This window comes from Egretta garzetta, unplaced genomic scaffold (genome assembly GCF_000687185.1).
Source record: "Egretta garzetta isolate BGI_Z169 unplaced genomic scaffold, ASM68718v1 scaffold708, whole genome shotgun sequence".
Classification (NCBI taxonomy): Eukaryota; Metazoa; Chordata; class Aves; order Pelecaniformes; family Ardeidae; genus Egretta; species Egretta garzetta.
Window position 1 is genome coordinate 467,467 of NW_009260485.1, and position 25,306 is coordinate 492,772.

General features: G+C 41.9%; 1 protein-coding gene across 2 annotated transcripts in view; it reads left to right on the forward strand.

Moving 5' to 3' along the window:
* The first annotated feature begins 1,710 nt into the window (after positions 1–1,710).
* The window catches only part of GALNT7 (polypeptide N-acetylgalactosaminyltransferase 7), a 40,864-nt gene continuing 17,268 nt past the window's right edge, over positions 1,711–25,306 (forward strand). For both annotated transcript variants that reach the window (XM_035899729.1, XM_035899728.1), the window contains exons 1-3: positions 1,711–2,162; positions 19,060–19,226; positions 25,170–25,300. In XM_035899729.1, the coding sequence (XP_035755622.1) occupies positions 1,729–2,162; positions 19,060–19,226; positions 25,170–25,300 (732 nt within the window). In that variant the 5' untranslated portion in view covers positions 1,711–1,728. The remainder of the gene's footprint in view (positions 2,163–19,059; positions 19,227–25,169; positions 25,301–25,306) is intronic.

Here is a 25,306-nt window from a genome sequence, read left to right on the forward strand (position 1 = left end):
AGCCTGCGTCTGGAGCACTGTGTCTGGTTTCTCCTCCTGCACCGCCTGGTACAGGAGAGATGTTAGCAAATGGAGAGGAACTAGTAGAGACCTGCTAAGGAGCTTAGAGGGCTGCAGCATGGGACACAGTCATGGAAGGGGTAGAGGAGCTCAGCTTCGTTTGGCTGGAGGAGTTTAATGGAAAATCTAATTGTAGCTTATCAGCCTCAAAAGTGAGGTTACAGAGAAAATGGAAATAAAGTCTTCTCAGGGGTGCATGCTGAAAGGACAGGAGGCAATCATCACAAAATGCAACATGAGAAATTTCTGCTGAGGTATGAGGAAAAAGACCTTCACCGTGAGACTGGTTGAGCAACTGGAACAGTTAAACTGGAGGTTTTTGGGGTGTGACTAGACAAGCCTCTGAGAAACCTGGTCTAGCTGCAAAGCTAGCCCTCCTTGAGCAGGTTTGAATACGTGACATCCTTCTCATCTCAGGTTTTTTTCTTTGACTCTGTATTTGTGAGTAGTAGCAAGACGTTGCTAAAATCTGTGCATTGTTAGATCACGCTGACATCTGTAGAGTACTTCTATCCTGTTTACAACTAGATCATTTTAGCAGGAAATCTGAACTTTCAGCAATTTCCCTGTTGTCCTCTTGGACAGCAGTATTGGAAAAAGCAGTGACTGCATGTTTTTGGTGAGTGTTCATGGGTGGGGCTGTTGTGCTCTGGAGACTTCGCACTCGGACGCTTCGGGGCCTTTCTGCCTGGTTTCTTCTAAAATCACCCGCCCTTGTTCCAACCCCACCAACCTCGCACTGAACATGCCAAGCAGTTTTCGAAATCCCAGCCTTTTCTTCTCTGTGAGAACATCAGACCTCTTGGTGGGGAAGGCAGGGAGGAGTGCTGTAAAATGGCAAAGCTGTTTTAAACAGGGATGCAGGAGGTACCAGTGCCGATGCCTGTGGCAGTTGTCTTCAGCCCCAGCGCCGCTTTCCCAAGCGGGTCTGTCTCTGTGGCCATGCAGCAGATCAGGGCTGCATCTCAGTTTTTGCCTGCTGTCACCCATGCCTTCAGCTTATCTCGTGGCTCTAAAACCAGTGCTACTGTTGCAGTAGTGCTTGGTGGGAGCAAGTCAGCGGGGGGTGAAGGGTAGGGATTAGATGCGGCTCAAAGCTGGCCGCTGATGTGCGTGCCAGAGTGCACGTAGTCACGGCACTCTCTCCCAGCACAGGAGCACGTTGAGGCTGTATGTAGCAACCACTGAGACCCTGTGGAGGTCTTGTCAGCCATACATGTAGCCTCAGAAACACTCTGTCCGACATGGCCCCAAGGATGCAATGCTCCACATTATGGCATTCTCTGCCTCCACACTGCCCTCTCCTTTCCTAAAATGCTCTGTCTGTGCTCCCTGCACATTGGCTTGGTGTGCAGCCTCAACTGTGTTCAAGTTAATGTGTCCTATGTGGGTATTTGGTCTTTGGGCATTGCTCCATTTCCAGGACCTACTCACCAAGGTAAGTGTGGATGCCAGCTGATGGTGTTGTCCAGCAGCCGGTTGCTTTAGTAAAACGAGTTCATTCCGCCCCTTAACAGAGGCTTCTCCCTTCTTGCTTAACATATATTTAGTACCGACTCTCGGTACATTAAGGTACTCAATTTAAATAAATAAAAGGTCATAAATTTATATGATCTCCCGCTGTTTCTCTGTGTGTATATATAGGATGACAAGGAAGCCAACAGACCTATGCCAAACAAAGGAGACCATGGACTAGGAAATGAGAAGTTCAAACCTGTGGTACCTTGGCCTCACGTTGAAGGTGTAGAAGTGGACTTGGAATCCATTCGAAGGAAAAATAAGGCCAAAAATGAACTAAATCATCATGGTGGTGGTGATAACAAGCAGCAAAACATCATCCAGAGGCAGTATCTCACCTTTAAGCCTCAGACATTTGTATACCGAGATCCTGTTTTACGACCTGGAGTCCTTGGTAATTTTGAACCCAAAGAGCCTGAGCCTCACGGAATTGTTGGTGGCCCTGGAGAGGAAGCAAAGCCATATGTTTTAGGACCAGATTACAAAGAATCCATTCAAGCCAGCATTAAAGAGTTTGGGTTTAATATGGTGGCAAGTGATATGATCTCACTAGATCGGAGCGTTAATGACTTGCGTCAAGAAGAGTAAGCAAACGTTTTGTTTTCTTTTAGTTCTGTTTTTATGGGATTTAATTATTTTTTTACTATATATCTTAATCAATGCTTGAAATAATATTATTAATTAGGCCAAATACTTGAGGCTTCTTGTCCTGACAGGCAAGAGTGCTGTACTATGCAAAATGTTTCAATATATTATTCTTAATGCTGTTCCAATTATTCCTTTCGAGAATACATAATCTATATTGATTTATCTCTGAAGTCAATTCATGTTAAAGTCTAATTGCACGTGTTTGCATGTTCCAGGTCCAGCCACAGTCTTCATGGTCGTATCTCTTCTTAATCCCTAACTTCTTAAGATTTGTTTTTAAGAAGGAATGCTTTTTCTTCATTATGTCATGCAGAAGTTCCTATGCTACGGGTAGTTCATTCAGTTTTGGTTTCACTCCACTGCTTTAAAAAACTAAAAAAAAAAAAAAAAGAAAAGAGATAACAGAAACAAAGAAATAATTGTTGCCTTTGAACAACTCTGCTTAATTACCTGCATTAACAGAATCATAGGTCTGCCACAGTGGTGTTCAGGCTTTGGAGCTGACAGAAGAGTAGTCTTCTAACAGTTTCTCACTGCATTTGTCATAAGGAACCAATCCTAGAAAAAACATTTTTTACTTGCTGGGAGGGTGTGTCTGCTTTTGGTGTGGGGAAATTCTGGGAAGTTATTAACATTTGCTTGATGATTACTAACGGGTTTATATAGTCTCCTCTGATCTTTGGGATATGCTAGAGCCAAATTTGCTCTCAGGCTAATCTGCATTTGATATAATTTTCCTTGTAAATATCAGCAAAGGACAGGAGCAAACTGATTGATTGTTGGGGGGGAGGAGGGGAGTTGCATTTAGAGGGGAGGGTATATGAATTTAGATATGAAATGGGGGTACTTGCCTGTTTTCACTTCCCCCTCATCCTGAGCGATGGAGCTGTGCCGACCCCTGGATCGGGTGCCAACCCCTGGGTTGTATCACGGGCCGGTTACTGAGGCTCTGCTGTGGCCTTTTATAGTGGGTGTTTTTCCATTTCGCAAGGTCAGAGAGAACTGGCCGGCTGTGAGTCTGACTCATGCCTCTGCTTGTACGGCCACTTGAATTTACTACCTGGTGCGTACTCACTGAAAGCGAATGAAGTGCACGGAGTACAGCATCTCTCTTTCTTCATGCTGTGCTCCTCGGGTGACTCACTAAAGTTTTCCACTTGCTGGAACTCGGAGAGGACCATGCCTGTCCGCTGCTGGTGGTGAGGAAGCGTTGGCTGTCCTGGGGTTCACTTCGGTTTTCTTTCTTTGCTGCCGTCAGCAGTTGAAGAGATTTTTTTTCTGAAGGGGAAGACACAATCTGCCCCTGTTGTAGGAGGCAACAGGACTAAGGAATCTCGCAGAGAAAAGCTGTTTCCCCGTCAGGTGCTGTGATGAGCAGAGGAGGACTGATGCCAGTTCATGTTGGCAGAGCTCACTTAAGCCCTGCCTTCCCTAGAGAGAGGGGGAAGAAGCAGGTGGGACCGCGCTCCCCTCCCTGCTCTGCAAGGATGACGAAGCAGAAATGGCAGCACATAATGTGAAGGTGGGACCAGGCTACTACCTCTGCCCAGGCTGGCAACCATATCTTTGGCAGCAGAGCTCAAGTACTCCCTCCCCTCCAGTCTTCCCCAAGGTGGAGGGCATCGGAGAGTGCGTGTGTCTGCCAGATAGTTCCACACCTATAGCTTCCTGAAGAATTTTGGTATAATCTCATTTTGTCTTTACTTCAGTTCTGAAGGAGAGTAATAAATAGGAATTCCCAAAGAAGAATTAAAAACTTTGCATGCTTCGAGGAGTAGGAGGGACAGCCATGTGACTGATCAGGATAGAAAAGATGAATTTTAGAAATTTTCTCCAAGCACACTTGCACATAAGTTGTCTGTGGAGGTCAAAGCCAGCAGCTCAAATCAAAGTTAGGTTTTATTATTTAATATTCTAAGCAAGCAAACAAAACAGCATGAAAACCAGCGTGAACTAAAGGCATCTTTCAGACAACTTCATATCAAATATTTTATGTATTGAATACTTGGGATGCTTGCAATTGCCCTAAAAAGGTTAAAGGTTTATAGCTTCTGTGTGTCTCCTGGGAACAGCAGAAGAGAGGGGAAGCAATGTAAGATTGGCTGATATTGCTATATGCTTCCAGATCTCAACGTACTCGCCTTCCTGCTCATCCCCCGATACAGGCAAGAAATGCAGCAAAGGTAGCAGATTGTCTGTCGGATGCACTATTTATTTTCCTCCCACCAATCTGTTTAATAAGTCCACAAGCCATTTTGATGGTTGATAAGGCTGGTCAACATTCAGCTTAATCCTACCAAAGAGACTTATAATAATCCATTTTTGGTTAATGGTGTCTTGGAATTGCTAATTGAGGAAGGTCAGGCAAAGACCAGATTATTCGTTCCCAGACATTCAAATCTAGGTAGACCTCACCTCAGCCTTCGCCTCCTTTAGGCATCACAATTTTTAAGCGTCACCATAGGCAGGCAGGTTTGTTCAGCGGAGTAGGCTTTCCCAGGCAGTGCTGGCGGGAGTGGAATGGTGCTGCAAGAACTGTCCTCTCAGCTTAAAAGCCATGTACTTTAGGGCTTGTCCCTGCAGGAGGGGGAAGAGGGAAGAAATGCCAATAAAGGGGGATTCAACCCTGCTATGTTTAGATTTGACTTCAGAGTTGGACACATTGACAAGATGATTTCCCAGCTGCCTTTGTTGATTCGGTAGGAACTTTGCTGGTGGTTCTGGGAAGTCTCCGCTGCCCTAAAAAGCTTTAACTCTTGCTGCGCAGTGTACAGAGGAATAACGTTGGATGATGTGTTGAAGTTTTGTCAGGTAGATCAGAATATTTCTGTTTTGTCAGTACTGCATCCTCTTGCCTCATGGATTTTAACCAATCTATTCTGAGTTTGAAGCCAAGCTCTTCTGTTGGCATACAGCAAGCCATAGGTTCGGTTAAACAAAATCAAGAATGTATCGGGATATGTGAAATTCAGTCAGTGTACAAAACTTCAGAGCTGGAATCGTCTCACTGCAGCCTTTCAGCACAATGCAGGAGGGCCAGCAGAGATATAAACTGGGTTGAGGTGGAGCAACACCTGTTTTCTACCTTATTTCTAGTTGCAGAGAAGTAGAGCAGGCTTAGCAGGCCCTGTCCAAAACCTCTGTAGAGTTTCTAGAAGAAAACTTTTTCTTAAAACTTAGTCATTTTTACCATTTTTTGATTTATTTTTTTTTTTATAATACTGATAAGTGGCAACTTTTTACTTTTAAGAGCAGTCATTTATACTGAATTTTACATGTTCTCCCTGCCTTCTAGCAGACCTGCGATAAAACTAATGTTAGCTTTAGGGAAGAAGGATATTAATTTGATTGCTCGTTGGATTTTTTTTTTGTTTTGTTTTGTGATCAGGATCCTGCACAGAGGTAGAGCTGAAGCAAAAACAGAGTGATAAAGTTTCTGGATGATCTTGTATTCAAGATAAACACACCATGCTAGGGAAATAAAAAAAAAAATGGACCTAGGTTTGAGGAATGCTGTCAGCTAACAAGATGTGTGTTCTCTCAAAAAAAAAAAAATTACAACTGAAGGATTGCTGGTAGGGAGAACAAGAACTGAGTTGTTTCTCCAGCATAATGAGCCACTTGTCCAGAGTATTTTAAAATAAAATTAAATTAAACAAATACAGCCATACTGGGTCTGACCAGAGATCATTTTTCTTGACAGTCTTGGCTCTGGCCAATAACACGTGCTTGGGAGAAAAGCTACAAGAATGGACTAAGTTTCATTCCTGGCAAGAAGTGGGCTGGGACACTTGAGCCAGAAATTGCAGCAGGATTGTCATGCTTCATAGACCTTTTTCTGTGCACAGACTTGTCTTTTAAATGCATTTATACTCTTGGAATTAATGACATCCTGAGTCCATGAATATTTCCAGGCTGAAGAACATGAAGAACCTCTTTTCCCAGGTACTGTCATGTACGTCTGTTACTCTGCCACCCTGTGATATGGAATATTGGAGATATCTACATGTATCTACATCAAGCTACTGTATAAATGTTTCGTGATCCTTCCTTATTATTCCTACCCATTTTATTTGCCCTTTCATTAACTCTGAGCTAAAATGCTCAAAGAGCTATCTACACTTGACTCCCAAGATTTATTTTTTTTTTTGAGTGGTAATGCCAAGTTTAGGGTCACTGAGTATATGTACTAGGAGTGGTCTATCGCTCCATATACATTCTTCTGCACTTGCAATGAGCTTTCCTGCCAGCTCATTTCCTTCTTAGTGTCCTTGAATTATTCTGCAGCTGTTTATAGTCGTTTTAATTGCAACTAGCAAGAACTTTTTTTATTGTTCAGCAATGATCTGGAAGAGGAGGTGGACGGCTTGGATCCCAGCACAGACACTTATGCTGCTACGGTCAGAAACCGCCTTAAAAAAATGGAATGAATAGACAGTTTTTACACTTCAGCAGTTATTAATCGAAGAGATCTTCCATCTTACCCTAACGTACTTTGAAGGACTTCCCTTGTAAAGAAAGCTAAGCACCTCATCAAAGCTTTGGAAATGCAGTTACTCTATTAATAGGTTCACCTGTGTCCACGTAGTTTTTGATTTCTTCAAAAGATGATAATATGTTTCTGTGGCGTGACTTTCTTCCACAAAAGCTGTGTCTATAGCTTACTGATTTTGTTATTTATTACTAGCTTCTTTTCAGCATTGAAGGCTGACTTAGTGGTTTGCAATTCTTTAGCCCCCCTCCATGGCCCTTTTATAGAAATTGGTGTACTGGTTTTCTCCTTCTGTTTGTTTGATAAGAAGGCTGGTGGTGTCAGCAACAGTTACACACCACAATAGTTTGTCAATTTATGTTGCATTCTTTTGGAAATACTGGGTTTATTAAAAAAAAAAAAAGAAAAAAAAAAGAAACAGGCAATTAGGCTATTCAAGGTAGAAGCTTTCATGCAGATACCTGTTATCTCCAAATTAAAGTCCCTAAGCTTTAGGTAGCTGAAGATAGGAGCATATAGTGGGTAGTATCACTGTGTGCCTGCCCTGTTTTTGTTCTCTTCCCTGGGTATCTGGCATTGGTCACTGCTCAGAGTTCAGCGGAAACACTTAATTTAGCTTTCCTGCTTCTGAAGTGGTCTCTTTTCATTTTGATCATCTATCAGCCCAACAGACTTTCTGGCAGGCGTCCTACTTGTGGTGTTTGAAAAAAAATATTTCAATAGCAGCTTTTATACTTCAGTAAGCTATCTCTCAAACTTTTTTTTTATCTATCTTATTATTTATATTCAAGTTTGCCTGGATCAGTGCTCATTTCTGTTTTCCTTGGTTGGATACCATCCGGTGTATTTTAAGAATGGCTGTCTCAACTGCTCACAGCATCTGTTTTTAAACCATGCTGGCTTTCCTAGTTCCTGTCTGGGCTTTGTTTTGTGATTAATGATAAACACTCTCAGTGTCTAACATGGTGTCTTTGAAAAAGCTTCGTGCTACCTGAAAGTATTTTACCCTTAGTTTGTCTTTTCAATAAGCCTAATCAGTTCTTTGCAGTTCCCCTTTTGAAAAGGAGGTGTTACTAGGGCACCTCTCTTTTGGCATGAGAACTTCACTGCATTGTGGCCACAATTAGAGTGTGGCTCCCACACAGAATTGTAGAATCATAGAATCCTAGGTTGGAAGGGACCTCAAGGATCACCTAGTCCAACCACAGGTTTGTCTTCAGCTGAGCCCCATGTTGTGCCAAGGACTCAAAATGTGCTGCTTCTCCTGTGGGTTCTCTGATGTGCTACCCCCTGGAAACACCAAATAATGATGCCTAAAACGATAGTCTCTGGAGGACAAGTTATATTTACTGTGTTCCCTGAGGCAGTGGAAGTGTCCTGCCTGTGTCTTCTGTCCTTGGAGGTGCTCCAGTTCCTCCATACGCGTCGCAGGCGCTGAGTCCTGCTTGGGCAGCTGCTAGAAGACCCCTGGTGCACTTAGCTCTAGTAATCTGGTTCTGGTTTGTTTCAGAGAAGACAGTCCTTCCTGGACAAGGTCAATCAATTCCAAAAATGTCACCAGTTACTGATGAATTTAAAACATGCTGCTCTCATGCAGGCACTAAAGCTCTGCTTCTTGGGGGTTTTTTGCCATTGCCTAGAAATTTGGTAAATCCAGCTCCTCCCTCATTCCATTTGGAAATAAACAAATTGTCCATGTCCTCTCAGTCCCGGAACTGACGGTATGCGATGCTGAATGAGTCCTTGGGCCAGGAGGACTCTTGCGCTGCTTCCAATCATTTTTATTACTTCCCATGGTGTAGCTTAAGATAGGGATGGCAAAGCAGGCGTGGTGCTGGCCAAAGGGGTTGTGGCATTTGGAGCTGTGGGTAGAAGGCTAACTGAAGAGACCTGCTGCAAAATAAGTCCTCCAGTTCAGTGGGTTTAAAACAGAGACCTAAGTGAAGTGATTGTCACTCTTAGAAGTCCAATTGCATGAAGTCTGTGGTTAATTGTCATGTAAAATCAATGAAAAAATGTTCCTTCTTACATTCTCCTGGAAGACGTTAGTTCTGCTGGATGACTATCTTAAGCAGAAAGTATTGTATAATAACCTCAGTATGTTTAAAAATATATTGGTACGAATCCCAGTGTTAAATGTCGTGTGGTGGCCTCCTTTCGATGAGGAAGAGTCGAACTGCATTTTGCTTTTTTTTTTTTTTTTTTTTGGATTGTTACCCTAAATGGATCCTTGCAGGATGTAGCCTTATGCTTTTTATTCCCAGTTGCTATTGTTAATAGCTCATTTGTTAGGGGAGAAGGCATTAATTTGGAGTTGGAAGCTTTTTCACGGTCAGGATGATGGATGTGCCCTTGGTAAAACCACGTTGACTATTCCCGCTCACCTTCTCCTTCATGCACTTGGAAGTGGCTTCCTGCAGCATATACTCTCATCTTTCCAGGGGCTGAAATTAGGCTGCCTGGCTGTAGTTCCCTGTATCCTCCTTCTTGAAGGCAGGCACGGCATTTGTCTTTGCTCGTCCTCAGGAACCACTGTCGAGCACCAGGACCTTATGAAAACAGGAGAGCATGACCTCACAATGACATTACAAGCTCCCTCAGAGCCTTCCGGTGTAGCCCATCCAGCCCCACAGACTTGTGCTGCGTTTGTCCTGTTTGCTGTGGTATGCCCAGTGCAGTGGTCCGTGACCCACCCTTCCTCTATGGTGGATGTTCCTTAATTTCTGCAGACTTTGCCACTAGATGCAGGGACTTGGGAGGTGTGACAGCAATGTTAAGTTTCTCAGTCTTTTCTGTGTCCTTTGACACTAAGTTGCATCTCGTTCAGTAGTAAACCCATGTTTTCTTTAGTCTTCCTCTTGCCTATAAGCCCTTCTCGTTGCCCTTCCCATCTTACGGATTTCAGCTCCACCAGAGCTTGCCTTTAATTCTCTCTGCATGTGCTCAGGCAATATTTCTGTGCTACTCCTAGGTAGCCAGTCCATGCATCTACTTTCCCTCCTCCTCCTTTTTGCACTGGAACTCCATCAGCTTTCTGCCATGTCTCTGACTTACTGCACGTGGGAATGGGCTGTCCCTGTGTTTTGGGGAGGTTGTCCTCAAAGAAACCATTCCTGGGCCCTTTTGGCAAAGTTGTAACACCTGAAATAGTGAACTTCTCATGGCAGATGTTAGGAAACATTTCAGTAATGGTTTCTTTAAGAAAGAGTCAAAAAGGGAGAGAAAACTGCCTGATGGACAAAACCACTGGTGGTTATGAGCGTGGCAGTCTGAGAAGAGACTGTCTGGTGCATGGTTCATTTCAAGAGCTGCACCTGGTTATACAAGACCAAAGCAATGTGAGTTGTTCCAAAGAATCTGCATTCGGTATTTCTAAAAAAAATGTGTATCTGCAGTTGCAGTAGTCTCTTTGTAGTTTCTTTTATCTCAAAACCACTAAGAAGCGATGCCAGCTTTTCCTTTATGAAGCTCACTTTCACAGTAGAACACCCCCATCCGTATCTGCTGTTTCCATTGGTATATTTTACTGGGCTTGGGTCATGCTTATTGCACTTAGGGTTGAAATTTAAGTCAAGAAGCATTCTCTTAAAATATATTGTTAGTGCTGCTCTGTGAAACTCCCTGTCTGTGCTATTAACTAACGTACGATATTGTGGAGCCCTGAAGCCAGGGATGTTCATACTGTTGATGAGATTTCATGCCAGGGTAATTAATTGTGGTGGCTGTAAGAAAGGATCAGTGCTCAACATGCTTTGCTCAGATGTGATGTGCTGTTGTTATCCAGCCCATGGAAGACTTGCTTACAACTTATTCTTACTGACCCGGAGGGGTTTAGTCATATGACTCTATTTAAGTTAGAGTTTTTTTGACAGCTTCTTTTGACAAATGTTACAGGAATTTTATCCTGTGCAGTTTGATTGGGAGAGGAAGCATCGTGACACTATGGCATGAGAGAAATTAATCCCTTACCAGATTCTTTTTTCAATACGACAGTAGTTAACTGCTGTCTGCTTACCAGAGAGCTAGAATTTCAGCCGCATCACCTATGTGCATCTGTCACTCTGATCATGGCAAAGTAAATATTTTGAAGTGTTTTTTCCCTCCATGGATTATCCAGTTTGACTCTTCCTTTTTAATGATGTTGTTGCTGTTACAGGGCATGTCCCCTGCACCATACAAATTCGTACTTGAATGATTGGATCTGTTGTCATGGGGTCACCTTTATACTTCCAACAGAACAACTGGCAATAAGTTTTTGTTGAAAAACCTGAAAAAGTAACTCTTCCTTGCTTGAGTACAATGCTCCTTGTGTACAGAAATGTATTTTTGGACAATTTTTTTTGCAGCTCACAACATTTTGTAAAACAAAAGGGAATGAGAATTGGCTTGTTCTTAAAAATCGTACATGTCATTTTGAAGGGCATTTGTTCTATTGTTTATGAATATTTTTGGTACAAGCAGAGGAGGGACCAAAATAAAGACTTCTGACTTTACTTAAGAATGCACACATGTGGAGCTGTGTGTTAGTTAAGCAGAGCTGCTGGTAAAGATATTTTTCCTACCATAGTTTGATAGTGACAGCTTAGACACTTTAGCTAGTTGGTCCAAGTACTACAAACTGTATAGAAAATTTTTAGTGCTGGACTTGAGTTGAAAAATTACTGAAAACTTTAGTTATAGATATTTACTCAGGGTATGAAATAAGACAGATGAATCTTGGCTGCTCATTAGAAATGGATGGTCTCTTTGCTCTGGGCAAATAACATGAATTTAATATGTTCTCTTACAGTAAGTAGATAGCTGTCCAGTCACTATTCTTGTAGCTAAGGAGACTGAATAGAAAAAGCTCTGGAGTGGAGCCTGCTTTCTTCAGGAATGTGATTAGTTCCTTAATTATAGCACTGTACAAATTACATATTTGATACTGTTACACAAAATAAGATTTCAGTAATTACTGTCGGTATCTGTGTCACTGGAAATGGAGCATTAAGGACTTGCTTTCAGTTCACATGGTACCTTGGGAAAATCTTTTATTCAAGTGCTGCACAGTGCACTGGAACTGTTCTGTAACCAAGAAAACTAATTTTATAGTGTGCACATAAATCTTTGTGCACCTCGGTGAGAGCTGGGGTTGAGAATCAGGTGAATTATAGTGGTCACACTAAATCAGGAGGGCTGGCTTTCCACTGCAGGTTATCAGCTGCCTTACTGCTGCCAAGACTCCTGGAGGAATAAAACGTGTTTACAATGTAATTAGCCATGTATTTCAGAGCATCTCCTTGTGGTCAGGAAAGATTTGAATTCCAGGCATTGGTCTTAAAGCAAAACCAAGTATTTTCTGTTAACATTTCAGGTCCCAGTAGTGAAAACTACAGTGAAGATGGATCCTGTGTCTCTTTAGCGTTGGCTATTAGCATTTCAAATCCTTAAGTTTCAACAGAGAAATAGTTCACCCAAAGAGTACAAAGAAGTTGACTGAGGCACCGGGTGTGTTGTCTGTAGCTGGATTTACCAACCTCTGTGGGTGCATCTGAACCGAGAAGACTGAGCTCTGAACAGGACCTCTTACTCAACAAAAATGTATAGCGCAGTGCCTGGAGTATACTTAAATTCTGCGTTAAACCTTTATGTTGGAGGAGGGGGCAGAGAACAGTCTGAGGGGTTTCCTGCAGCTGCTTGGGTAATTCTCCAGGTGCCGTCTCGCGGCGTAGAAATTGTGGGGCAAATGGAGGAGGTGTTCTGTCAAAGGAGTTGTAATCTGAATGTGAAACTAAAAAATTAAATGAGCTGCTTATGCTCTGTCTTGTTCCTGTTAACCAGCATTTACTGCGGTAAAGCATTTAAATAGACTTCCATGATGTAAGTTATAATTCAGTCCCACTGAGCCTGGGCAGGAACTTCAAGGTTTCATACCTGATGAGGGAGGCATGGCAGAAGTAAAGTATTTGTGTGGGACTGAGCCCACTGCCCCAAGCTTCTTTCTAGCCTTTCGTTTATTATATTAGGTATAACTTGTCAGCGTTTGGCAAATCCAAAATTCCTTCTTGCCTTCCATTCTTCTCCGAGCTGTGCGTAAGCAAATGCATCAAGCTGTAACTTCCTAAACCAGCGCCCACCTCAATGGGGAAATGACGAGGATCACCCCATGTGGCGAGTTGTAGCTTCTTACCAGCATTTTCTGAGGACAGGGCCCTAGCCGCCTCAGCAGGGAGAGGGCAGACTGCTCCCATGCAGCTGACCCACCACAGCATCCCATGCTGGGGCCAAGTGGTCCCCTTGCCCCATCTCCTCCCTGAGGTGGTGCACGGTGGGTGTGTTGTGGTGCTGCAGAAGAGCTGGAGATACATGGGGATATACCACAGCACTTTAAATAAAAATGGGAAAGAAGAGGGGTTTGGTTCCATCTCCCTGTAGGGTGGCTTCCCCCACCCCAAGGAAGGGAATTTAACTGCGCAGCTGCCCCAGCTCTCTTGCCCTGTTGTGTTTATTGCTTCAACTCTTTCAGTGTTGGGCAAGCGATACTGCGGGCAAGAATCTTGTGATTAAAAAAAAAAAAAAAAAAGCAAAGTTTATTCCTTTAATTTTCCCATTGGCCCTAATGTTGGATCTCAGTACAAACCTTGTGCCAAGTTGGGATCGTGGCGCTTTCAGAGGTATGACAGGAGATGTAGCTTGTGCTTCCAGGGGCACTAATGACTAAATTCAGTCACATAGGCTTGCAGGCTACTTCAGGAGTGGAAGTAGACAAAGCTTGTAGCTATTGTAAAAATAGGAACTGCTGTTTCAGCCTAGGCTTAAGGTGTTAGGTAGTGTGTGGTAGAGGTTTTGCTGCTGTCTGCTGAAGGGAAAAAAATACTCAGCTGAGCAAACTGCCCTTCTTGGGTTGTCAGTTTGCTTTTCTTCCAGAAACCCCTGTTTTGTAAGTTGACTGCTCTAATTTTATATTAACGTTGATGATGCATAAAAATATCCTGTAAGGATTCATAGGTGACAAATACAGTATTAACATTAGACTTAGTCATATCTTAACAAAATGCCCCATTCTGTAATCTGCTTCTGTCTAGAGTAGACTTAGGCAATGATCCCTCTGACCTTCAAGCAATCAAGCAGCCAGTCTCAGCTAGGACCTTGGTGCTGTCAACTGTATAGATAAACAAATTGTTGAAGGTGTTTTGAGAGAGAGACTCTCATCCATCTTCTTAGGGGATAGATGCAGTTTACTGCAGTAGTCATAATAAATTGATGAATTTAAAATAACAAGCAGTCTTGAATTCAGTATCGAACTATGTAAACAGCGTGCTGTCTGCTAAACGACTGTGTCCTTATAAGAACAGGGCTTACTAGAAAAGGAAACTGCAAATGAAAACAGAGCTCCTAACTTATTTTTAGGCTCTGCTAGTGCTAGAGCCCCTCAAAGGGTGAGAAATTGCATGCACTATAAAGCAATTATCAGTAGGTGATAATCGATATCGCTATGAATCTCATACCACTTTAAACATGGAATGAATTTTAAAATACAACTTAAAATTGTGAACCATTTTAAATCTTAATGGAGAAGAGATGCCAATTTTTTTATGTCAATTACAATTTCAGGGTAAATGTTAAACTGAGACCTTCAGCTTTGTCCTGATTCAGAGCTCTCAGCTTGGAACAGCTGACTCGAGTTTTTTAGGAGCTGGCTGCTGGAGCGGTTGCCGGAATGCGATGGCAGCTGCCTGCTGTCTCGGAGAAATCCGTGCTGTGGCGTTTTGGTCTGAGCACACAAGTGTGGTGCTTTAAAACCCAGAGAGGGGACTGATGTGCCTTTAGTAAATGTAGGTGCTAGTTTAGGTAGTTGACCTGAGGAAGACAGTATGAGGATGGAGAGTTGGTTGTGGCCACGGTATCTCTTACTTTTCTCTGGTATCTCTTACTATTCTCTGGAGCTTAGGTGCTGGTAGGCTGGGGAAGTTAGGAATTTGGGATGACACGAGAAGCACTTCCGCTGGCTCAAGATCTCAAATTGCCCTCTAAGTATCTGTCTGATTGGGGCTCGCCCTTAAATTGCTGTCAAGGTGCTCTCCTTGTTCACTTCTTGCATTTTTGCTTGATGGCTGGATTACTCTTCCAGGAGAAGCAGCCTCTAGCCTGGGCTTTTTGTAGCCTGAGGAAACTCAAGCCTATGTCTTCAACTGCAGTGGATGCTAACAAAGAGGCTGTAAGGACCATGCACACACCATCGCTTCTATGGGGCCAGGGGACACCAGTAAGAGCAAGCCAATGAATAGGGTACAAAGCTGTAAGAGCAGAAATTGCTTCAAGCCAAGGAGCGCTCCAGCCCAGATCTCCAGCTTCTCATGCAGCGGGGTCCCCTGCAAAAGGGCTCCTCTCCTGCTGTGGCTGCTGCACGACTTTGTGATGGAGAGGCAGGGACGTTAGTGTGGCAGAGGCTCCAGCAGTGCTGTTCCCTCCCAGGGGTTCAGAGGGAGGAGGACTAACTTGCATTGTAAGTATGCAGACTAATAGAAGACATGTTACTCACTCTGTTCCTCTGTTAGATCACTACTGTGTCTTTTGAAAGGTTTCTTCTCACTGTGCTGATGAGTCAGTCCATGTTTTTGCTCAGTAACACCACTGCTGATTTGGGAGCAGGCAGGTTTTATTCATGGACTGATCTGGAGGTGTTGCTGTCTTTTGCCCATGAGTTCCCTGGTAGGTGTTGCCAGCCCTTCACAGATCTGTGCATGCTGCTCCTTCTTGCCCCATATAAAAACGCTTTACAGGGCTCAGGAAAAGTGATGTGAAGTGTCTGGAGGCAAGGCTAGGTTAAGGATGCTACCCTCTTATTCCAGCCTAGCTGCTGCAATGTGCCATCTGCTCAGCTATACCAATAAGAATTCAAAGTAAATTTTTTTAGATGAGTTTGTTTACTAATTTGGTCTACAGCTGGCCTGCAGGCTACCCCTGAAGGGGCACAGTGCTACTGTATGTGGGCAGGACAGCACCCAGGGGATGAAGCTAGAGGCTGAAACGTAGTTAAATTCTCTTTGTCACAGACCCTTTTGTACCCTGAATGTGCTCTATGCCAGTTTCCAATAGCTTGCAGCTTATGCCTGGATGCCCAGATCTGCTTGATCCTATCTTTCAAAAGTGAAGCATGGATCTGGAAATTCAGGTGCCCTAATTTTTTTTCCCTTTCTGGTGCCTAACGTTTACAGGGAAACCGGTACTGTAAAATTCAGCTTCAAACACAAGGCAAATGTGTTTATGGTTACTTGGTATTTGGTTTGCCAACCACTGGATGTCAGTGCTGCTCCGCTGAAGAAAGGCTCTTCCCTGCTTCCTTCCCTATGGAAGTGAAGGAAACAAGAGCGGAGGCTCCTGACTTTTGTCGCACAAATAATTGAGCAATGTTTGAATTTCTTGGGAAGATTGCCACAGAGGTGAAAACATGCATTAATTGCATATATCAAAAGCAACTACTGTGTTTCAAACCTCTAATTCTCAATGCAAGACAAGAGACAAATTTTTACATACGAGTTACTGCAGTCTGTTGGAGCTTATGGGCTTGGTGAGTCAGTCTGGGGACTGTCCAATAAGTGAAATAAAGCCCCTGGAAAAAACTAAAAGTATGATCTTACTAGAAGTATAAATGTAGTGCTTTTATGGCTTGCAAATGGCACATTGAGCAACACATGATTTTTCAAGTGCTGACAGATTTGAGGAGATTAAGTTGGATATGTAGCAAAAAGCCTGTCTAGACCTCTGCTTTTATGTTTTAAAAATGTATTAAATACAGATCAAAAAATGCTTATAAATTGCTCACAGATGTGTTAAGTTACTTACTGTCTTTCATTCTTATGCTCTTCACCACTTTGTTCCTAAATGTGACTTACCTACACTATAGAAAGTGGGAGAAAAAACAGGCAGAAGATTTGGGTGGTTTTGCAGTGTTTGCTTGCTTTCTGTTGTTGAAGGCAGCCTGAAACGTTGTGGCTGTCTGTCTTTTTAATTGGAGAGCCAAAACATTTCCTAGCTGAACTTCTGAAGGTGCAGGTCAGTGGCACAGTGCAACCTGCATCAGATACTGCCTTCTCCTTTGAGGCAAAAAAAGTACTATTAATTTCCGCTACCTTCTACGTGGAGGTCTTTGATTGACATTCAGCTGGCCAATTTTGAATGCATGATGCCCCATTTTCTTCCATTTTAACATAACTGTATCAGCAAAATTAATCCAGGTGACTAGATGTGTAAGCCAACACAGTTCTGTTATTAATCTGTTGTTAAATACATGATGGAAAAATCTTTCTTTACAAGCCAACTTAACACAGGTAGCGTAGCCATTTTATCTCTGCAAATAGCTGGGTGCGTTGTTGCCAGCTTAAATGCTTGTGCTCCAAATTGAAGTATTGCGATCTGCAATCAGCTGAAATCTTTTGAAAAGAATCTGTGGAAGGAAGGCATCAGTGGCCTGAACCATGCAACAGTCAGTCCAGCACTTGTGTATTGGTAGCTTACAAATATGATCAGCTGTGGATACTTCAAGCATAAAAGCCATTGAGCTGGAGGATTTTAGGCAGTAAACTGTACCTGTAGAGATCGTGCCTGAGTAAGAGAAAAAAATGCCTTATTGTATCAGTCTTACTTATAGACTGGTTTGATCCTGTAGTTTTCTTTTCTCACAGGATCAAAATGAATAATATGTTTATACTAATGTCTTTTATTTTTCTGATGGGTTGGAAATACATATATTGATGCTGTTCCTTGCAACTAAGTGAAATACCTCCTTCTTGACGAAAGAAATGCTCTTTACATACCTATAGATCTGTTACATGAGTTCTTCCCATGTTTGACATAATTTAGTTTCAGAAACTGTTGTGATTTCTGATGACTAAGGTAATTTATTTTCAAACACAGGAATGTTTGTGTGCATTTAAGTTTTTTACTGTATATAGAGAAATATAACTACCAAAGTTTATGCATCCATGAGTTTAAAAGTTTCCGTTTGTCAGGAATAATTTCTTAATACCTCCTAGTTGCTTTTGAAAAGTCAGATTCTCTCTCATAGAGACTTTACTTGCTGAAAGATGAAAAAAGGAAGTCTTTTGCCCATTGAAATTGAAAGCGCTATGTCTCTGGGACTGGTGATAGGAATTGTATTATTATAGTTTGAAAAGGGGCTAGCGATCAGGTAGGGAAGCTTCCAGGTAAGGGAATACCTGGACTCGTTGTAATTAGGGAGACTGAACTCTCTCATTTGGGGATGCCAATGGGGAAATGGGCATTACAGTTGCAAACTAAATGCATTGTTGATAAACGTGATTAATCAGTATTGAAAAGTGTGGACTGAATTACTCGCATTGCTTGTTTCTAAATCATTTGTAATAACTCAGGAAAAAAGACCCGAGTCCAGGTCCACAGTGAAATTGAAAGGCAAAACGTTTTAAATGGATACAGAAGTGCTTTTCATGGCATGCTAAGCTGGAACGCTGAATGGGTTTGGTGACTTTTTTTTTTAATCTACAGTTGCTATACCTGGAAGTTTAGCCATGAATAATAAACAGTAAAGATCACATCTTGTCTGCCATGGGATTACATTTTTCCCACAAGCAACTATGCTTTTCTGACAGTTTTTGCAAACGGAGATGGTTTTTTGCAGAACAGCTGACATGAGCATTTCACATGCTGCTGCTGTACTTCTAGCAAGTTTACTTGCTTAAATCTATTTTGTTGTGAAAGGGCAGAAATTAATGACTTTTGCCTTGTTCAACAATGTTTGTAACTTTGCTAATCATGCAGATTCTGCATGCGAACTGTATAAAGCCAACAGAAACGCTTCATAGAGAGCCCTTCTACTGGGTAAATCTGATTTAAAGATGCTTAGAAAAAAACCAGCACTTTGTTATTGCATTTTATGCAGTCGGTGAGCCAAATGCACGGTCCATCCTAAATCACGGTATCTGATGGTTTGAAGATGACCCCCACCGTGGCAGCCACAGTTTGGGGCTTTTCTTCCCCTTTTCTCTACCAGCCGCACAAACAGCAAGGTGGTGGTGGTAGGGATGTCTCTCGGCGGGGTCTGTGCAATGCCATCCACCCACACACGAGACAGCGTGTAGCTGTTGAGGGCAGTGGTCATTGTTCACCAGCTTCACCCTATCTCTTTCAGGAGGAAAAAGGCTTGCAAGCTGCTATTTGGGCCTTGTAGCTCTGTGATGCTCTTAAGCTATATTGCCTTTTACATCCTGTTTCTCCTTAATCTGAAGGATAGCCACCAGTGAAGATCTTGTTTGAACAAAGATGTTGTTAAGCAGTTCTGTAAATCATAATGTGAACACTAATAAAATCAAATCTTTTTCCAGATGCAAATACTGGCACTATGATGATAACCTGCTCACCTCCAGTGTTGTCATTGTCTTCCATAATGAAGGATGGTCCACACTCATGAGGACAGTCCACAGTGTCATTAAGAGAACACCAAGGAAATACTTGGCAGAAATTGTGCTGATTGATGATTTTAGCAACAAAGGTACGTTTGGAATATTAACATACTACTTGTAGAAAAGGAAATTTCATTTGTTTTAAAAATAGTTTTCTTTTTATTTATTACCTGCCATGGATTGAGTTGACTCTGCAAGAAAAGTAAGTTGCTTCTTCACAGTCCTTTCAGTTTTCAGTGGAGGGAAAGCTCTTTTCTGAAGAACCAGTTTCACAGAGGTGACGATCCTTTATGTGTATTCAGCTCTTTGAAATACAGGATTCGTGGTGGGCTCTCTTCCACGGTTGGAGTTGTATATAGTAGAAAGCTGGGATAACTAGTACCTCTCTTAGCCCTTATGAAAACAAGTAGTTTTAAGAGTATTGAATGAATTAAGCCTGTTAGAAATAATTTCTTTCTTTACTCCATATAGGAATCCAGATTCCTTTTTTTTAATACTATAGTAAAAATGTATCTAAGGATATTGAATTATTCTGATACATTTTCACTGTCTTTATAACTTCTAATATCTTTTTTTATTGACCATTGTGCTGAGGTGTTTATTGTTTCTTGTTGGGGGGAGGGCCTTTTAAGAATTTAAGTGCATTTTAATTTATGCCTGCCTTTGAGTCCTCCATATCAATGTTTTCAGAAGTCCAGAGGTTTTCCTCTTCCTTTGTAATATACATTGTAGTCTTGGTTTACAGTCATGATATATGTACTTATGTGTGATTCTTATAAATATAAACATACACTGACTTTTTTTCCTTTAATGGTGGTATCTTCAGTGTTAATGTAAATCAAGGCTTGAATACAGAGAAGAACTGAAAGTGGTATGCTAGAGATATAAGATGATTTATATAGAGGAAATCAGTCTGGCTTTAAACAAATTTCAAAACAGTGCAGCAAAACTGCACGTTCTGCAAGATTTTATTGCAGCGTAGTTCTTGAATAGAAGTTGACAGAGAAAAAGAGTAGACGCATTAAAAAAAACATAATTTTGAGTGTGCGGGATGACACTCTTCTAGACAATGACAACGATGGCTTTGAGGAGCCCAGTAAAGTTTGAACTGGTCAGCAGCACAGGATACATTCCCTTTACCCTCCTCTTTGTTTTTATAAAAGCTGAATTGGGTAGTGGCATGGAAAGCAGATGACTCTGTTCTGAAACTCAGTTTTATCAAGTGATCTGGGCTTCTCCCAGTTCCAGCCTCACAGGAGTTGTTGTTGTTTTCTGCAGGTATACCTGCAAGAGATTTTAAAACCAAACTCGTCACATAGTCAGGGTTGCCTTTTTTGAGTATAAATCACTATTAAAAATAATTATTGTATGTTAATTTTTGCATCATACCTGTAGGTAGGTAGGTATCATTCTCTGTTTTTACAGGAGAGGAAAAGTTACCTGTGTTATAAACTTGGCTACATCTGGCTTAGTCTAATAAAGATACTGAACACTCCATTATAGTCCCCTGTATCCTTTTACAGCTTTTGAGAATTTGGCTTAGATATACACGCACACTATAAAACAAAAATATCTTCTCTCCTAAGGGATATAATTTTAATAATTCAGCCAGCAGGCATGTGCTGTGTTTTTCCTTTTCAGGTAGGATCACAGCTTTCCTTCAGAGCTGTTCAAGGAGTGAGTTAGCTGCATAAAATAACTGAGACACTGATTTTTTCACTGATGATTGGACTCAGAACTTGGGTTTCACATAAGTTGTAGCTGACTCTGTGCTATATGTATGTAATTCATGGAATGAATTTGTCTGGCCTAACAACTCGTACTACAGTTTTCCAATATATGATGAGTGTTAAATAAAGGCAGTGTTTTTCAAGAAATTTGTTTTGAAACACAGAACTTTACTTGTGCTCTCTGCTCATATATGAATGGTTAGTAGATACGGCTAGCCTGGACCTAACAACCAGCAGACTCTCTATTTCCCACACTTCATTTTCCCAAATAACTTTCTTGAATCAGAAAATTCAGTAAAGCAGGCTCAAGATGCAATTTTCTCATGGATGAGTGACTGTAAAACAAGCACGGACTGGAACAGCTCTGAACACCTTGCTGCAACTGTACTGTTTCACTATAATAATTCTTCAAACTGCTTTAGGCTATTCCTTGGTAAACATAATTAACTTAATTTCAATAATTCAAATTGCATTCTAGATGAAAAACGGCCGAGAGAGTAGAATCTTGCTCCACTTCTTTCTCCCCACAGAGAAGCATGAACTAGTACAGGCTGCGGAGCGTGCCAAGCTGCCTGAAGAGATCTCCAGTTGTTAGGAGAGCTGCAAAACACAAACACTCTTAATCATAGCAGAGCTGCTGGTGGCTTTTTTGCTCTTCCAGCCAGAAGAAAAGCAGTGCTGACAGCACAGATACAGGATTTTCTCCTTCCCCACCTGCTTTCAGACTGCACGCTTCATATCTGCCTTTCCACCCAGCAAAGAACACCTTGTGCTCTTTGAGACCAATGTTGAGGGACGCAGATGCTGGACTCAGTAGACATTTGCTCAACTCTGTGTGGCTGTCTGTATTTCTTAGCTGCCACTTTCTCCAGCAATTAAAATGGAGCGTAGTGGTTGCAAGCACTTCTAAATGCTGGCTCATAAAGAGCCCTGCCTGTCCTTTTTTACAAGAAATCCTCTTTCATCAGAAGGGAGTTACAGCGGCATGGAAGCTTATGTATGTTATGCCTTACAGGGTGGAACAGTTGCAGTGCTTGGAAAATCTTCTTTTCATTATAATTCTTTGTATAAAGTCAGTTGGGAGCAGTCTTTTTGCTGAACAACACTCTCTCTTCCTTCCTTAATCTCTTCTGCAAACAGCAGGGTTTGACTGTGGAGAACTGTGCAGAGAGATGTGCCGAATTCTGCTCGGGCATTTTTCCCATTGTCAGAGTACAAAGGGAACTGTAACAAGAAGACGATGCCAAGCTAATTGAATGGTGCTAGTTCTGACATTTTCAATAGAGACTTCTGTATTAATGCATGTTAGGGTCCAAGAAGTGTTGCTGCAGCTTCTACTGCAGTGTCGGTGCGGCCACGCTGCAGCACATGGTTTGTTTGGGGGTTCCCCCCTGCCCCCGGTTTTTCTTGTGTTTCTTGATAGAAACAGTTTATTTTACTGTGAGTGCTAGCTGTGTGGAGGATACAGGTGTTCTGGAAGGGCAGTGAGAATTCATTACACCAGGTTTTCTGAAGCTCCCTACAATTATAGTTGTGTATATGGGTTTTCCGTGACTACTTGTTATGTATTTAGGCATCGGCTTTATTTCTTTCTGAAATAGAGGTCAATATCTCAGCTGCTGCAGCTCACTTTTGTAGCCCATGCCTCTGTAAAGAGTGATCGCAAGGTAAATACCAGTGTTCCTTGAGTGTTTAAAGGCTTTGTCTGCCTTTTGTGTTTGCTTATTTTTTATCACTGTCTATATTTCCCACTGATGGAGCATCCCGTAAGATAACCAAAGGGGAAGTAATGAGCATAGGCAGGTAACAGGATTTTTATTAACTCATTTAGCTCTGCTTGCAGTGGGGAAACCGAAGCACTAACCAGTGCTTGTGTTAGAGCTGGGAGCCCCACGTCAGTCGTGTTACGGTACAGGGGGCTCGGAGGCAGCTGCTTTAGGGAGCACTTGCGATACCATTTTTCTAGTTCTCAAACTGACATCCATGAGTCGAGGAAAAGCTTTTCTTCTCCTCCCCCACAATCTCTGATGCCTACAATCTTTCGGAGAAAGGATGTGTTTTTTAAAAACACTGATACTCATGCTTTAATTGTGCACTGAGACATGAGAGAAGAACCCAAGGAAGGGAAGAGCAGATTGGTGGTTACAATATTTTTGAAGAGTAGAATATATTTTTGAACAAAAACCAGAATGCTATAAAGCTGTTGACAGATATCATAGATACACGTTCTAGGTGAACAAAATTTAACGCTGGCCAAACAGTATTTCTGACTGTAAAAGTATCAGGATTTTATACACTACTGTCGTGCAGTATTTTTAGTATGGGAAGGGGGGAAAATTCAGTTTTCCTGTGGGAAATAGCACTTGCTGCTAACCCTGGCATGGTTTCATATAATGGACTGCAAAGTCCTGAGACTTGTACTGTAGAAAAGCTTTACACAATCAATATGACAGGGTTTTACAGCTCCCCATGAGCCTTACATAGTTGAACATTTGATAACTAAAACATTTGGCTTCACAGGGAGGAGAGCTGGAAATAACTTCAGGATTTAAATCTTTAAAACATTCCTGACAGTCCTTCTGTAACATGTACTTGGAATTTGGGGAATAAATAATGGTGCGGTATAAAGATTCTCTTAGTACCACTTCAATATGACCTCATAACACTGTTGAATTTATCCTATAAAAATTTATATCACAGCTATCATATCATATATATTCTGTATATATTACATGGCATGTTATTCTGTACAGCATATGTGATAAAATTGTTCTTTCTCTAGTTTGATATTTATGCATCCTTGAAGTTTTCCTAACATACAAGGATTTACAAAAGAAATTGTAAATGTGTGTGGGAACGGAGAAGAGGATACGCAAAACTTTTAGTTGGGAAAACTTACTCTTATAGGTGAGGAGGAGAGATAAAAGATAGTGGTTTCAAAAGACTGTTCTTTGGTAGAATTGCTGAATTTTCACATTTGGAAACTTCACTTCCAAAAAACACCATTTCCATCTCAATTATTTGTACATAGCTTTTGTTTAAACTAGAATTTTATAAAATACTTTTGGGCAAGAGTATAAAACATACTGAAATGTAAGTTGGAGCAAGCTCCAGGCTTCAATCATTTTCGTTCAGGGTGCAGAAAACATTGCTGCTGAGGCAACCTGCTGGCTCGTTGCTGCTGAAAGGGACGTCCTTCCCCTTCCACCTCTGCATGTCAGAGCAGCACGGGCATGGCATGTAGCTGCCCCTCAGAGCCCGTGCAGACCAGTGTGTGGATGCCTCAGCTGCAGCTTAGGTGGCTTATTTTGGTTCCCAACTGAGAGAAACTGAAGCTGTAGGCAATTCCTCTGAGCCTTTTAGTACAAAAATAGATTTTAAATGAACACTAGTAGTTAAAGCAGCGCAGCCTCAAAACAACAAGCACCTGACTGCCAGCCCTTCTGCCTTTGTGAGTTTTCTCAACAGAATCATCTGTGCAAAAATATTACGGAACACTAAGATCCTTTTTTTCAAATTGTGTGGTAGGAATGTGGTTTCCAGATTAGTTTGGCGAAGACCAATGTGCAAATAGGAATCTGTAACCATTTGAGCGTAGCCCATCTTGATTCTTAGGTGGTTACTTGTCCCTTTGCTGACCAAGTCCCTTTGGCTAAAGGTTTCCTGTCTCATCGGTATGATGAGCCACAGCTCATTCACTGCAATTCTGGCCCTGCAATTATTCTTGCTATTGATTTCACTAGAAGATTAGCATAAGACCATCCCAACCCCATGAGGGAACAGGTCTAGATGAGGGAGGGCAATAACATGAGTATGGTGGGTTTCTGTCTCAGCTTTCCAGATTTAATAGACTGACAGAAGAATTTGTGAGGCAGAAAGTGAGCAAAGAGAAATCTTCAACTGAGAAGCGCAACTGTACATGTGACATGATCCAATGAGGAAAGACTACATGCTGAAGTGTAGAAACTTCTCTGTCTGGTTGAAATACAGGCAAAGACCCAAAAGCCACTATGTGATATACTGAAGTGACGGGAGTTGTCCACCCAGCCAACCACTTCACCTGCTCTTTCTTCAGATGTACCAGAGACAAACCTGTGCCATGAAGTCAGAGACCACCAAGTCTTGACCTCTTCAGATTTAGTGTTTGTGAGCGCTAATACGAGCAGTTGAATTACAGGTTCTCTTAATCCTAAATGTCTGTAGATATTTTTAAGTAGAGCTGGCTTTGGGTTGTGTTAAGAGTGCAAACCTGTTTATTATTAAACCTCACTGAAATACTTTTTTTCCCTTCTTGTTTGACAGCACACTTAAAAGAGAGGCTGGATGAGTATATTAAGCAGTGGAACGGCCTTGTAAAGGTGTTTCGAAATGAGAGGAGAGAAGGTTTAATCCAAGCGAGGAGCATTGGAGCCCAGAAGGCTAAACTTGGGCAGGTAGGA